Genomic DNA, 16682 nt, shown 5'->3' on the forward strand with positions numbered 1-16682 from the left:
ATGCTGCAGTCCATGGGGTTGCAGGGAGTCAGACCTGACTTAGTGAGTGAACAAGAACCACAACAGAACATGAGTCAAGATTCTGGTTCCTCCCAGTCCTCACCTCTCTTGAGCCTCACACAGTCCCTTTTGCTGCCTCCATCCAGGACACTGATGATGACAGTGACTGGTGGCCACCACTGTCTCTGGCCTCGAGCTCCCGGGCCACCTTCCCATCGGCACTCCACTCTACGGCCTGTCCAGCAACCATAGGTGTGTCTTCAGTTGCTTTAATGCAATAACAATAAGTAGTTTATATGGACCAAATAAAATGCAACACTTGGAAGGACCCAGAAAGTAGTATGGACAGAAAACAAAGTTCAGAGACTCGGCACACACCAGTGAGTGCGTCTTCCTTCTTTGAGTGTGATGATCTTAGTCGTTTCATGTGCCTGGTTTTGTTCATATGAGAAAGGGAGGAAAAATTCGATTCAAGAAGCACCCGATTCCACACTGCCTGAGAACATACCGTGCATTATGTACAGCCCTGACCTGCATCCCATTCTTCCAGGCAGCTTTTCTGTTCAATGGGGGTTTTATTTTCTCCTTTTTTTGTATCTGCCGTTTTTAACAGACTGCAGCATTTTGGAGTCACGTTCTCTTGAGGTGGGCAACTGAGATGTACTTATCCTGCGGAAAGTGACGGTGGGATGAGAGGTGGGGAGGAAGTTACTGAATCGCAAAAACGTGTTTCCTGTTCAGACACAAATGGCTGTGTGAGAGATGTCCCCTGTCCTTCTGCTCTGTGCCCGGGGACCATGTGGCATCTTTGTGTGGAGTCATTGGTATTCGCTGGAGCTTGCCTGCCTTCATTTTTATTGTTTCTGAGACTTATTACTCTTTCAGAGTGTTCCCTGGTTTGCTGCCTCTTCTCAGTATATATGAGCTAAGGTAGTCAGAGGAAACACTTTAATTACATTTTAAGTAGAGTCAGAGCCTAAGTCTATTTATGAAAATTCTAACAGACGGTACAGCGAGGCCATTAACTTAAATCCCCAAAATAACGTAAAGTGTCTTTTTAAATAATAAAAAGTCCATAGTTGGAGCATTGAATTGTATCTGCATATTAAAAATAGACCCTAAACATTAAATATTGCCTAACTGCGCATATTGTATTTAAAAAGCCCTGCTGTGAAAAGCACCCTGGGACCTGGACTGTCGAGGTGTCTCCCAAGCTGGTCTTTATGCAGCTGCTCCGAGGACAGGGCCTCATCAGCAGCTAACGATGCTCTCGCGTTGCCTTTGCTGTGTCTCACTGAGCCTGTTTTTTAAAGATTCTTCTGTGCTTTGGTTAAATTGGATTTTAACCACAACCTGCTCATAACTTTAGTCAAGTAAAGACTGGAGAGATTAAGGAGGATTTGAAGGTTGTACTTAAATGTAAACTTCAGGGTGGGCAAGCTGAGTGTCGCCCCCCAGAATTCTTGTGCTCAGGAATCCTCATGTTTCTTCAAGAACCCAAGCTCTCTCTTTCTCAGCCACTGCAGGATTCAAAAGCTGGTTGGCTTTCCTTCCAGTAAACGTGAGAAGAGCAGCTCTTCTCTAGAGCCTCATAAATGATGTGATTTCTTCCTTCTCAGGAAGACTGGTTCCAAGTAGGATTCTTCTGAAAGCATTCAGTGATTCAATTGATGTAGCTTTATTGGAACACATACAACTTTTGACTTCCTTGCAGATAAAAGGGATAGCCAAGGAAGCTTTTGTTCTTACCCCCAAGAAAAATGCCCAGCAGAAAATCGTCTAAAATGTGTGTCGATTTGCTTCATTTATTAAAAGATATTTAGAAGCCAAAAGGGCTGTGAAATAGGACATAGTAGAATGATTGTGTAGCAAAATTACTTAATTTTCCTTGGGTGCATTTCACTAGTGGGTTTATTAGCAGCTATCTGTCCAACTCATGGTCTGCAAAAAAAAAGGTGGTATGTCACAGAGTGGTCAGAGAAGGCTTGCTGCCTCAGGAAGACAAAACCTGGAGGAGGAGCCACGTCTGCCTCTGGAGTCTCCGATCTGTGCTGGGCCTTGCTGGGGGCCAGACAGGAAACTGTGTTCCATGTCCCTGATGACCTGCATTTCTGCCCTTCTTATCATTTTGTTTAGAGTTCCCAAGCCAGAAAGGCAGCCAGGGACTCACTCTGTCAAAGACCCATCATCCTGTCACAGCTTCTGTGAGTGCCAAGTGGCTCTAGAGCTATAGACAAAGTTTTATTTTCTAAGTAGAAATTTAAACAGTTGACTTTTGTCCTACTGCAAGAATAAGAGGGAATCCAGTCTAAGGTAAATATTTTCTCAACTATTTTGAAAATGTACACTAATGGAAAGCCATGACATTTACAACTGGGTCCATCTTAGGAATTTTTACAATGATAATCTCCATAACAAAAAGAAACAAAGCCAAGTTATCAATCTAGAAAGTCCTTTTTTCCTCTCTGAGTTCCCCATTAGGTATATTACTGATGTTACAAGCCAAAGACAAGAACACATGGTTTTCATCATGAGTGTATTCCGGGAGAGATTGGCTATGTAATTGGAAGCAAAACTGTACCAGAATATGCTAGACCTGGTCAGCAAATCCACAAGTTAGGAGACCATGGGTGGCACTAGCCACCTGATTGTTTCCTTGAAGCAACTTTTTGTTTTGCTTTGTTTTGCTTTTGTTTAAAGAAATCTTGCCACTTAAACTTATTCATATTATTCCTGGATAGGAAGCTGGGAGGTTCATGGCAAGAACTCCCACTTCTGCTGTCTCACTGCTGCTGTCCCTTCCCTGTGACAATCACATTATACCTGGAGTTAAGAAAATTTCCTGTTTTGGGGAAGCAATCCAACATCTCTTATTTTCTCTTGTTGTAAACCTTAATTTAGAGACAAGGAGATATGACCTAGATTGGAAAGCAGTCCTTTGCCATGTGTGGATTTAACTGTTATCCCCTCCAAAGTCCTTGTCGGGAGGGGCGCCCAGGAAGAGCCATGGATTTAGAGTCAGAAAGCACTGAGGTCTGACCCAGGCTGGTCTGTGATAAGGTCTCTCTGTTTCTCCTATCCTCAACATAAAGCAGGCAGGCAGTCCTCCGTGGGTGCTGCTCTCCTGAATATTAGTCAAGGCAATGGACTCTTCATCCTGCTCACTTATCGATACCCCTGCCCTTGTTGGATCAGTGCTGGGAGATGGAAAGCATGGACCCCACCCACATAAAAACACGCAGAGCTCAAGTGCAGGAAGATTGGTTATCATCTCATTGCTTTTGTCTGTTTCCTGGTCACCAGGTACATGAAAACAGCCAAATTAAGATAACTTTTTTAGATTCACAGACTTAGAGAATGAGAACTTAGGGTTACCAGGGGTGAAGGGTTGGGGGCTGGGGTATAGATTGGGAGTTTGGGATTGACATGTACACACGGCTCCACAGGAGAGCATCTGTCTGTCAAGAGTGGGAAGGAGCTGGCGTGAGTGACTCAGGGTGGCATTGCCTCCCATGGCCGAAGAGCATCTCCTTGTACTCATGGAGCCAGTGCCTCCTCCCTGTGCCATAGTTGCCCCCCTCCTATGGGTCTGCCTCTTATCCTGTGGTGAGTTAACTAGGAGTCAGGGATCTACTGGAAGACACCCAGGTCTTTCCCAGAATCAGGTCCTTTCATCTTCCCATGAAAAAGACAAAGTCTGGAAACTTTCACATGTGTGGAGAAGGCAGAGGGGAATGAAATTGGTAATTACATCGCGACAGACTCAAAGTATTAATAGAATTAAAATGTCATAAGGGAAGTCAAATAATAGTCATTACTCAACGGTAAAATAACTGTCACTCATAGAATAACAATGACACAATTCAGAAAAAGAGGATGACTTTTAAATCCCTGAAGCTATTTTAAATGCATATTTTATGGAAGAATAGAAGTTACATGTCTGAATAAATCCTTTATCCTATAATGGTCTTGTTCTAGATGAAATTGACTAGTGATTTTACTGTATCATTATTGATTTAATTTATTAATAACCCTTAAAACGTTTTTACTTGCTTTTGCCCTGCATTGCATGGCATCTTACCCTTCAGTAGCAGTATACATTGTGAATCTGTTGTTGTTATTCAGTTGATAAGTCGTGTCCGCCTCTTTTCCACCCCATGGACTGCAGCACTTTAGGCATCCCTGTCCCTCACCATTTCCCAGAGTTTGCTCAAAGTTCTGTGCATTGAGTCAGTGATGCCATCCAGCCATCTCATCCTCTGCCACCCCTTCTCTTCCTGAATCTCTGAATCTGTTAATACAGCTCTTAGTGTGTAGTTCATCTAATCCTGGTCTGAATTCATGATTTTTTTTCAAAATGATAAATACAGTGTAAAACTATTAAGATAACAAGGTGTCAACAATGACTGTGACTAAGATACCCTAATCTTAGATGGGCAATTTAATATTGTTGATGCGAATGTAAGTTGGTGCAACTGCTGTGGAAAACAGTATGAAGGCTCCTCAGGAAACTAAAAATAGAACTACCATATTCACCAGCAGTCCCATCCTGGGCATATACCTAGACAAAACTACTATCATTCAAAAAGATACAGGCACCGCCCTCTGTTCATAGCAACACTATTTATAGTAGCCAAGACATTGAAACAGCCTACATGTCCATCAGCAGATGAATGGATAAAGATGTGGTATATATATATGTATATAAGCTCAACATTCAGAAAACAAAGATCATGGCATCTGGTCCCATCACTTCATGGGAAATAGATGGGGAAACAGTGGAAACAGTGTCAGACTTTATTTTTTGGGGCTCCAAAATCACTGCAGATGCTGAGTGCAGCCATGAAATTAAAAGACGCTTACTCCTTGGAAGGAAAGTTATGACCAACCTAGATAGTATATTAAAAAGCAGAGACATTACTTTGCCAACCAAGGTCCGTCTAGTCAAGGCTATGGTTTTTCCCGTGGTCATGTATGGATGTGAGAGTTGGACTGTGAAGAAAGCTGATCGCTGAAGAATTGATGCTTTTGAACTGTGGTGCTGGAGAAGACTCTTGAGAGTCCCTTGGACTGCAAGGAGATCCAACCAGTCCATTCTAAAGGAGATCAATCCTGGGTGTTCACTGGAAGGACTGATGCTAAAGCTGAAACTGCAATACTTTGGCCACCTCATGCGACGAGTTGACTCACTGGAAAAGACTCTGATGCTGGGAAGGATTGGGGGCGGGAGGAGAAGGGGACGACAGAGAATGAGATGGCCGGATGGCATCACTGACTCGATGGACGTGAGTTTGAGTGAACTCCGGGAGTTGGTGATGGACAGGGAGGCCTGGCGTGCTGTGATTCATGGGGTTGCAAAGAGTCGGACACGACTGAGCAACTGAACTGAACTGAACTGATGATGGACTACTATTCAGTTGTTAAAAAAGAAAAAATAATGTCATCTGTACCAAGGCAAATGCAACTAGGGATTATACTAAGTGGATTGGGAGGAGTTTGGAGTTAGCAGATGCCAACTATTGTGTCCAGAATGAATAAACAACAAGGTCATACCGTATAACACAGGGAACTATTAATGTATTCAATATTCTGAGATAAACCATGATGGAAAAGAACATAAGAAGAATGTGTATAACTAGTCACCTTGCTGTACTGCAAAAATTAACACCACATCGTAAATCAGCCGTCACTAAAAACTGTTTCCCATGGGGTCTGTGAGCGGGTGTGTCCCCACCGCAGTCATACTAAGGAGCAGTTCACCTGATGACTGGGCCCGTGAAAAGGGGTCATGAATTGCTTCCGTTGAACCCCAGGCAGACCACATGATAGTGGCTGCTGGTACAAATAGCTACATGCTCTGGGGGGATGGAGATTAAGGGAGCAGAAAGGAGCTTTCTGCTCTAAAGAGGGAAGCTGGGAAGCTGCCCTGGGGTGTGTTTGAGGATGTAAGTTCCTGGCAACACATTCTCTGGCCCCAGAATGTTTCAGGACGATGCTTTCAGGCACCGGCTCTACCTTCACGTCTTCCTCCTGCTCGTCGCTTCTTTCCCAGTTGCTGCCAGAAATGTAAGAGTAGGTACAGGAGAAACAACAGATCAGTGTCACCAAATGCTGCTTGCTACCATCCTTCTGCCCAGCACCTTGTAACGTTGACTACATGAAGGTGAAACAGAATACGGACTAAAGTGGAAACTAAAATCCCACTTTTTTTTTCACGTGTCAGCTGATAGCAGAGGACATTTTCATTATCACTTGAATGGAAAAATGTATATCTGACTACTAACCCAAAGATTAAAGACCCTGGGCTTAATAATGCCAAATCCTTAAATAAATGGACATCTAAGCTCCACTGAAAATGAAGGGAAAACTCTGGCAGAAGTTCTTAGAGGATTTTAAGCTTGAAGTTGTGAAGTCTTAGCTTACCTACTTTCAAATTTTAACCAAAAATAAATCTTTCAGTTTGCAATTGGGAAGAAAAATGATATCTTTATATCTCATAGGAGAACACTGAAGGATGATGATATAATTAAGAAGTTGAAAGAAATGTTTTCTATATTAAAGATTCAAGTAGAATGGAGATAAACACCCAGCCATTTTTAATACATTGTACAGATGAATTGGGGGCTTATTCTTCAGTCCCCATCCATATTTGTAACATTTTAACTAAAGGAAAACAAAAAAACTAAATTAAATATTTAATATATAAAGTAGTTTAATAATCCATTACCTCTTTCCTGTGAACATTCTTTTCCTTCCTTGACCCTCGTACATTTTTTAAGAACACCCTCCGTTGTTAAAACCCCTGTGTTTGTTGACTACACTGAATTGTAATTCGCCGTGTCACTTTCCTCTTTCTTCCAGAGCTTCTCTGAAGGGCAGTCTGCACCATGGGACTCTGCTAAGAAAGATGAAAACAGGATGAAGAACAGATACGGGAATATTATCGCCTGTAAGTGCTGGCAGCATCACTGCCTGTGATGTGACTTTCTGTTCACAGCTGCTAAGGCTGACCACCGGCCTCACGCGGCGAGAATTTGCAGTGCAATTACTGCCTTCATCTCGCCGGAAAAGCTGGTGTGATGCTTTTCCTTAAGGAAAGGAAAAGCTACCTAAATACCCCCGCTGCACCCATGTGTCTTGCTGTGGGACTGGTTTTACTTTTAGATATAAGGTTTGGGTAACCTAGGTAATGTGCAAATGCTAAGAAAATGCATTCTATATGGAGTAAACAGATCTGATGATTCCCAACTGCTTCTGGAAAAGAAATAGAAATAACAACTCGAAGCACGCCTCGATGCCAGAAGCTCGGGCCTCTCAGCAGACACAAGCTCATTAATCCTGGGACACTTGGGGTAAGGAGGTCAGTAACAGCCCCATTTTGAGGACAGGAAACTGAAATGCAGAAGTTAAATGATCGTCCCCGCATCACAACACTCATTAGCAACAGAACTGAGATGATAACTCAGAAATCCCCAGTTCCCATGAAGCGGAATGTCACCAATCCATAATGTCTCAGTCGGTTCTTAAATCGAGCCCAGCCTCATTAATGATCCGTAATGATGTGGAGAGGCCCGGTAGATTGATGTGCTTCCCTCTTCCAGGGCTGAAGCCATCCATCCCTGCATTGCACTGCTCAAAGCCACACGAGTACCGACAGGATACTCACGGAATTAATGCTATTTCTAAAGATACGTTAATTTAAAGAACAAACAATAACAGAGCACCTAGTCCATCCAGCTTTATTACTTATAAGAGAACAAATTTGAAAGGTTCAGATAGTCCCAGTGAGCCATGTATTAGCTTCCTTGATTGTGTACATGCGGTTAGTTTTCACCTGCCTGAGTTAACGTTTCTTGGTGGGACGGTTGAGATCCTGTAGCAGCGTCTGCTACTGCTGTGAATGTGCTAAGTTATGTCCATCTCTTTTCAATCCCATGGTTGGTAGCCCACCAGGTTCCTCTATCCATGGAATTCTCCAGGCAAGAATCCTGGAGTGGGTTGCCATTCCCTTCTCCAGGGGATCGTCCAGACCCAGGGATCAAACTTAAGTCTCCTGAGGCTCCTACCTTGCAGGTGGATTCTTTACCACGGAGCCACCAGGGAAGGCCACACTATGATGAGTGACACATCTGTGAATAGCAAAATGATGACTGTAGTCAAGCTAGTGAAGTACGGTATAGTCTCCTCGCGTAGTTGTCATGTTTCATGTGTGATGAAAGCACCTGAAATCTACTCTCTTAACAGATTTCTGGATTCTGTACAGTATTAGTAACCCTCATCATCATGCTGTACATTTCCTCTCTAGATTTAGTCATCCTGTGTGGCTGTCACTCTGTCCCATTTGACCAGCAACCCCCATCAGAGCCATTCCCCCGCCTCCCAAGCTCCTGGTAATGACCTTTCTACTCTGTTTCTATAGATTCAACATTTTTTAGATTCCGTATATAGATGAGATCATGCTGGGGTTTTCTTTCTGTGTCTGGTTTATTTCACTCAGCATAATAATGTCCTACAAGTGCATCCTTCTTGTTCTTGTTCAGTCACTAAGTCATCTCCAACTCTTTTGTGACCCCTTGGACTGTAGCCCGCCAGGCTCCTCTGTCCATGGGATTTCCTGGGCAAGAATACTGCAGTGGGTTATCATTTCCTTGTAGTTACAAATGGTTACCTTTTCCTCTCGTTTTTTGTTGCTTTCTAAAAAAATCCCTCTAGACTGTCTGGTTGTTTATATAATTGTCTGTAAGCATCTACACTGGCACATTCTGAGACATTAACCACTTAGACCACCTACAAAAGATTATGAGGGCTCCCAAAATAGGGTTTGCTGATTTTTGGATGCTACTGTTCATCCACCCCAGCTACATAGCAGGAGTCTGATACCGCGTATGGGTTGCAGAAATACCACCACTCCTGGCTTAAATACCAGAACCGCCCTGGTGCCCCCCGACTTTGTCCAGTCTGGTGCTAGAACTCCCATCTGAGCACTGTCTCACTGGGGGGCTTATGCTCGTGCTCAGTTATGTCCAGCTGTTTGCAACCCCATCGACTGTAGCCCGCCAGGCTCCTTGGTCCATGAAATTCTCCAGGCAAGAATACTGGAGTGGGTTACCATTTATTCCTCCAGGGATCTTCCCATCCCAAGAGTTGAACCTGCATCTCCTGCATTGCCAGGCAGATTCTTTACCACTGAGCCACCTGGGAAGCCCCTTACTGGGGGTGTGGGCAGTTCAGCAGTTCAGCCTGAGCTCCCCGATAGGTCTGATGAAGCCACTGCCATGCTGAGCACCCTTCTGACAGTTACCATTTGGAACTGCTTCATTTGAGACTCTGTATGTCTTTAATTCCCTGGAGAAGGAAATGGCAACCCACTCCAGTACTCTTGCCTGGAGAATCCCACGGACAGATGTCTTTAATTAGTCTTCCCTGGTGGCTTAGACGGTAAAGAATCTGCCTGCAATGCGGGAGACCCAGGTTCAATCCCTGAGTTTGGAAGATCCCCTGGAGAAGGGAATGGCAACCCACTCCAGTATTCTTGCCTGGAGAATCCCATGGATAGAGGAGCCTGCTGGGCTACAGTCCATGGGGTCGCAAAGAGTCGGACACGACTGAGCAACTAACACACATGTTTTTAATTATAGCAAAAATGAATCTTTGATATTGTTAGTGTTGTAGAAGAACTTGAAGAATAAAAATACTTCCCTAAATCACCCTAATGTATATACTCATACTGGTTGTTTCTTTAAAGGCATAGAGAAAAGTATTACATCTCCCTTTCACCCTAAGAAATCCTGTGATTGTAGAAAACTCAGTTTTCCTGGCTGGGAAGCCTGCTCCAGGGACACTAACTAGGATGAGGAATTGGGGGATTCAGGGAACGGGTCCTGGAGATTCTTGTTATTGCTTTTCAGAGAACATAAAAGTGCTTTAATGATCACATTCATTGTTTTACAACAGTGTTTGCATATAAAATGGTTTTAATGGTGCTTAAAAACTGTTTATTGGCTGTTGTTCTTAAGTAAGTTGAACTTTTCCCTTATTTACACATTTGCTGAGCTAGCCCTTCCAAGTATAAATGAATATTCCCTCCACCATTTACACACTCACAGACACATGCATACAGACACACAAGCAGAGCCCTACTAATACTCTTAGCAGTTCTTTTTTTCATTCCACTTTTTTAATTTTTTTTTAATCTTTTTTATTTTTTAAATTGGGTTTCCCTGATAGCTCAGTTGGTAAAGAAGATGCCTGTAGTGCAGGAGACCCCGGTTCAATTCCTGGGTTGGGAAGATCTGCTGGAGAAGGGATAAGTTCTGTTCCGTTGCTCAGTCGTGTCCGACTCTATGCGACTGTAGCCTACCAGGCTTCTCCATCCATGGGATTCTCCAGGCAAGAATACTGGAGTGGGTTACCGTTTCCTTCTCCAGGGTATCTTCCCAACCCAGGGATCGAACCTGGGTCTCCCACATTGGAGGCAGACGCTTTAACCTCTGAGCCACCAGGGAAGCCCAAGGGATAAGTTACCCACTCCAATATTCTTGGGTTTCCCTTGCAGCTCAGCTGGTAAAGAATCCACCACCTGCAATGTGGGAGACCTGGGTTTGATCCCTAGGTTGGGAAGATGCCCTGGAGAAGGGAAAGGCTACCCACTTCAGTATTCTAGCCTGGAGAATTCACAAAGAGTCGAATTTAAAATTTTTTTTATTTTTATGATAACACATCTCAGCAGTTCTTAATTGTAACTAACCATTACAATTGAAAAAATAAGATGCAAGTCAGAAGTAAACAATGAAACTCTGCCATTTGCAGCCCCTTGGATGGACCTAGAGGGTATTTGGCTAAGTGAAATAAGTCTGAAAGGAAAATGCAGTATATTTTCACTTATATGTAGAATCTAAAAAATAAAACAAATGAATGTAACAAAACAGCAACAGACTCACAGATGCACAGAACAACTAGTGGTTACCTGTGGGAGGGTGGCGAGGAAGGAGGGAGATGCAGGACAGGGTAGAGAATTGGGAGGTATAAACTACTAAGTATAAAATAAATAAACTACAAGGATGTCACATACAGCACAAGGAATACAGCCAATATTTGATAATCAGCGTAAATGGAGTATAAGCTATAAAAAATATTGATTCACTATCTCTATTTTATATACCTGAAAGTAATATAATATTGTAAATCAACTATACTTCTACTGAATAGATGATAGAACAATGGATCAATGTGTAGATAAATGGTAAGATGAGGATATGATATGATATAACATGATATGATAGAAGAAATAGTTGGCTTCAAGGAAGGCATGGAGTCAGAAGTAGCTCCTGTGTTCCTGATTTGGGTGGATGGAGAATGGGTGAGCGAACAGATAGACAGGTGGAAGTACGAGCCATTTACAAGGTGTGTAACCCTGGAAGGGAAACTGACTTGGAGCTCAGGGGTAGCACGCAAAGCTTGTGAGTTTAATCCAAACACATATTGCCATGCCTTTGACATATTCCGGTGGGATTCAAGTAGGCAGCTATGTGGACAAGCCTGGAACCCGAAAGAGATGTACATTAGTGAATCTTCAGGCAAAGGACTGGTGGTTGTCAGCTTGTCTGTGCAGGAAGCATGGAGGGCATTGAGGGCCTCAGACCCAGCCTGGAGGGGCTTTAATAGTGAGAACTCCTGAGACAAAAGCACTGACACGTGCAAAGGAGCACGTGTCAAGGAGGGGCAGGGCATGCGTGGTGTCTGGCTGGGGGTCTAGTAAAGGAAGATGGGGATGTCACAAGGTGGGGGGTAGCCCAAAGCTACTTTGAAGTTGCCCACAGCTGCCTGGGATGGGTGGGGGAGGGGAAAGGGGTGCAGCCCTGACAGTGGGGGACCCTCGACTCTCACATGAAGAGGGGCCTTTCTGAGCTCTAGTTTTCATGTGGACTCGGGGTCCCCGTGCTTTGTGAGGCAACCAAGAGGACAGTGAGAACTGGGACCCGGTCTGTCCTGCCCAGGTCTTTACCAGCAATCTCATCTCCATCTCTGTGGCCCGTGCAGAGGGCTACACGTCCCCAGGATTTTGTCTTAAATCAGCATGCTTCTTCCTGCTAATGGAGCAACTCCAACAGTCCCCGTGTCACTTCTGAGGGACAGACTACTATTGCGATCCAGGTTAGGTGTAAAAGCAAGCAAAGGGAGGAGAGAGAGAGAGTTGGAGGTGAGTTTAGAGGGGGTAAGACTCACTGGGAAAGCATCCAGCATCAAAAATCCAGGAGATGAGAGTAAGACAGAAACACACCCACCAAACACATGTAGAAAAAAAAAGGGTAAATTCTAGGAAAATTAGGCAAAATAAAATTAGAGGCAGGGGATCTGCCAGGAGCCTGAAAAGAGTAGGCATCCCTGACAGAGGGGCTCAGTTAAAAAAGTCAGGCACAAGGCTAAGAAGTGAGCAACACAAAACCCACAGCCAGAGTGAAGCTCAGCGCAGAGCCTCCGGTGCTCAGTTCAGAGCTCCTTTTCACTCAGATCCTGCCTGGCTGGACCTGGGCCCCCCACCCCCTAATGGGCTGTGGCAAAGACCCCAGGCTGGAGCAGGGGGTAGGGGGAGGCAGGATGCCCAGCACTTCCTCTCGGTTACCTCGGCCCCTCTGCCTCTTGTACCTTGAAACCAGTACAGCACCTGCCCTTGGTGGGATGTAACCACGGGGAGAGCAAGGCTGTTATTTGCAGCAATCAGTAATAATTAAAATTAATTTTGAGTCTCCTGTCAGAGGGCAAATGTTACTTAGATCATTGTGATTCCAGTTTGCCTTAAACATGTCATCCATATTTAGCAGAAGGGGAGAACTGGATAGAGATGAAAGATCGTCAGTGACAGACGCCATCTCTGCCGCTGCAGTAACATCTAATCACTTACAGGTTCCAGCTGCAAGGCTGTGACCCAGATCCATCGTGTTCAATATGAAAATGTTAAAATATTTGAAGCTACTTAGAGGTGTTTTAAACATAATATTACTTGATAAAAAGGGCATAAATAATATGATTTAGGGATTGAGGGACCTGCTTTAAATCTCTAATTACACCGCCTCTGATGTGCAAAGGCAGTCATACACACATAAACACACAAATACATGTATACACAGACAGACAGACATATAAACACATAAACACACATATATATACATATATATGTGTGTATATGTGTGTGTACATGTATACACACAGATACACACATAAGACTGACTTATTTACACATAAGTACATACATACATGGGCTTCCCAGGTGGCTGAGTGGTGAAGAATCCGCCGGCCAATGCTGGAGACGTAGGTTTGATCCCTGGGTTGGGAAGATCTCCTGAATGAGGAAATGGCAATCCATTCCAGTATTTTTGCCTGGAGAATTCGATGGACAGGGGAGGCTGGCAAGCTATAGTCCATGGAGCTCCGAAGAGTTGAATGTGACTGAGCACACACACACACCCATACATATGTGTATAAACACACATAAACACATGTGCATATATACACACATAAATACATACATGCACATTCATAGTGTATACACACATGCATGTATATATATATACATGCCATCAGTATATACACACACACACATAAATTCACACATGCAGACATACATGCAAGAAAGTACAAGCAGATTATAATTTTTCAGCAGTAAGCAATGGTTTGTTATGACCGGGTCTTAATGTGCCTGTCTCTTAACCAGAAAAAATTTTTTGCCCTATTTCATGTAGTAAAGGCTTTTTTGGAAGAACTTAGAGGAATGGTACAGATGCAGATCGAGTTTCTCAGGATGGCAGCTTATTACCCTTCTGGATGGGGTAACATTGAGTTGTGGCTATTATATAAACATTAGCTGGAGTTTGATCATATTCCATTCACCCACAGCTAAATAGGTTTCTTTTTCCAATTAAAAAAACAATTGTACACAGTCAAAAAGATGTGTGCAGTAAAGAGGGGGAAATTGTCCAGTCCCTCACCCAGCAAATTCAAATTCTGCTAACATTTTATTTTTCTTTCCTTCAAATCTCTTTTTTCTATGGCTTGAAGTTGCTGGCTTTATTTTGAGCAATAAAAATAGATTTTTATTGTTTTGTTTCTGATTCCTAAGACAGTGCAAACTATGTAGACAATTGAAGTGGTGCATAAAATCATAAATGGAAGAAGAAACATCCCTCCCAATTTTGCCACCCAGCAGATGTCCCATCCCTCTGGATGCTCACAATGCTCCTACACACACATCCAAGTGCATTCGATTATTTCATAGAAACAGACTCAGGAGACATGCTGCAACCCACTCTCCTTCACTTATATTATGTCACAGAGATTGTTCCAAGTAAAGAAATTTAGAGTAATCTTTTATAGTGATTGTTTCAGGTTCCATTGTTTCATAAGATCACTGAGGATCAATTCTCTGCTGATAGTGAATGGTTTAAACTTGGCAGGGCTAGAATAAATTGTGTCTTAGAAAAGGAGTCTGGGGCTATCATATGACCCTGCAATCCTACTCCTGTGTATATATCCAGAGAAAAACATGATCTGAAAGAATACATGCACCCCAGTGTTCACTGCAGCACTGTTTACAATAGCCAAGACATGGAAGCAACCTAAATGTCCAACAGAGGAATAGATAAAGATGTGGAACATGTATGCAGTGGAATATGAGCCATAAAAATGAATGAACTAATGCCACTTGCCGCAACATGGATGGACCTAGAGAGTCTCATACTGAGTGAAATAAATCTGACAGAGAGATATCCTATGACATCCCTTATATGTGGAATCTAAAAAGAAGTGATGCGGATGAACTTGCAAACAGAAACAGACTCACAGACTTAGCGAATGAGCCTACGGTTGCCAGGAGGAAGGATGCGGGGGGGCGGGGGGCGAGGGGATAGTTAGGGAGTTTGGGGTGGACATGTCTACACTGCTGTATTTAACATGGATAACCAGCAAGGTCCTGTATAGCACAGGGAACTCTGCTCAGTGTTATGTGACAGCCTGGATGGGAGGGGAGTTTGAGGGAGAATGGATACATGTATACGTATGGCTGAGTCTCTTCCCTGTTCACTTTAAGCTATCACAACATTGTTTGTTAATTGACTATACCCCAATACAAAAAGTGTAAAAAGAAAGGAAAGGAAAAGGAGCTCTTGGCATGGATTCACTGGAGAGGGAGGAGTCTGAAGGCAAATATGAAATGGTTCAGGTGAAAATACCAGGTCTTGAAGTCACAGCAGAAATGATGCGAGTGACAGAGCTGTGTGCCAATGCATGACTGATATTAACTCAGCCTGAACAAAAGCACTACAAGGTAGGCACTAGGTTATTTCCATTTTACAATGGAAGAAACTGAGGCACAGAGGTTAAGTAATCTGTCCAAGGGCATAAACTAGAAAGTGACAGAATTAGGAGCAAACCCAGAGATCTTTACTCCAAAGTCTGTGATCTTAACTCTATGCAACACTGTGCACAAACAGGGATGGAAAAGAAAAGCTGTTGAGCAGGTGCCAGGGGATTCAAATGAAGGGGTGTTGGGAATTATTCAGCCTGTTTCCAAACCTTTACCTGTTTATGCTTTAAAACTCGCTAAACTCATCTTCCCCAAAGAGTGGGTATGTGGAGTTTTCAGTTCTACCCTGCTCTGCTGGTCCCCAAACAAGCCTACAGGGCTGGTTGTGCTGTGAATTGCCAGACTTCTGCAAGGCTATTGCCTTTATTCATAGAAGAGAGTAATTTCCTTTTTTTATTGAAAGATAGTTGATTTTCAGTGTTTCAAGTGCACAGCAAACTGATTCAGTTATACACACATATATACTTGGAGAAGGAAATGGCAACCCACTCCAGGATTCTTGCCTCAAGAATCCCATGAACAGAGAAGCCTGGTGGGCTACAGTCCATGGGGTCGCAAAGAGTCGGACACGACAGAGCAACTTCACTTCACTTTACATATATACTATTTTTCAGATGCTTTCCATTATAGGTTATTACAAGATACTGAATGTAGTTCCCTGTGGTATACAGCAGGTCCTTGTTTAATTTTTATATAGTATTGTATATCTGTTAACCCCAAATCCCTAATTTATACCTCCCCACAATCCCTGGGCTTCCCAGGTGACACTGGGAGTAAAGAACTCAGCTGCCTGTGCAGGAGGTATAAGAGATGAGAGTTCGATCCTTGGGTCGAGAAGATGCCCTGGAGGAGGAAATGGCAACCCACTCAAGTATTCTTGCCTGGAGAATCCCATGGACAGAGGAGCCTGCTGGGCTACAGTCCATGGGGTCACAAAGAGTCAGACATGACTGAAGCAACATGACACAGCTCTTCTACTTACCTGTCTGTAGCCCTGTACCTGTGTAGATCGGTCTCTATTTGTCTATCTAGATGACTAGTCAGATAGTCTTTACGTCTGCTGTGTAAATTCTCCCTGAATCAGTTATAACATCTTCCTGCTTCTGTCATTAAGTAAAAATCTTTGACATGTGTTCATCTTTTTAAAAAAAACTGGAGAAGTAGCAGTGAAGTTTAAAAAAACACAAAACTTTGTGGGGTTAACTGAATAGTAGGAGTTGGTGAAAAAATTATCTCAAAGGCTGTGTTTCTGGGAGGTGGGAGTGCAGTCTGTGCAGAGAACAAGGTCCCTAAGGAGAACATTCCAGAACCACTTGAGAGGCCC

The 16682-nt window shown here is 43.4% G+C and overlaps 1 protein-coding gene across 5 annotated transcripts in view; it reads left to right on the forward strand.

The window, feature by feature from the left end:
• The window catches only part of PTPRM (protein tyrosine phosphatase receptor type M), a 671212-nt gene that overhangs the window by 574776 nt on the left and 79754 nt on the right, over positions 1-16682 (forward strand). For all 5 annotated transcript variants that reach the window (XM_055417180.2, XM_055417182.2, XM_055417181.2 and 2 more), the window contains one exon: positions 6862-6949. In XM_055417180.2, the coding sequence (XP_055273155.1) occupies positions 6862-6949 (88 nt within the window). The remainder of the gene's footprint in view (positions 1-6861; positions 6950-16682) is intronic.

The sequence above is a fragment of the Moschus berezovskii genome, chromosome 28 (genome assembly GCF_049115385.1).
Source record: "Moschus berezovskii isolate FMDL1 chromosome 28, NW_MosBer_1.0, whole genome shotgun sequence".
NCBI lineage: Eukaryota > Metazoa > Chordata > Mammalia > Artiodactyla > Moschidae > Moschus > Moschus berezovskii.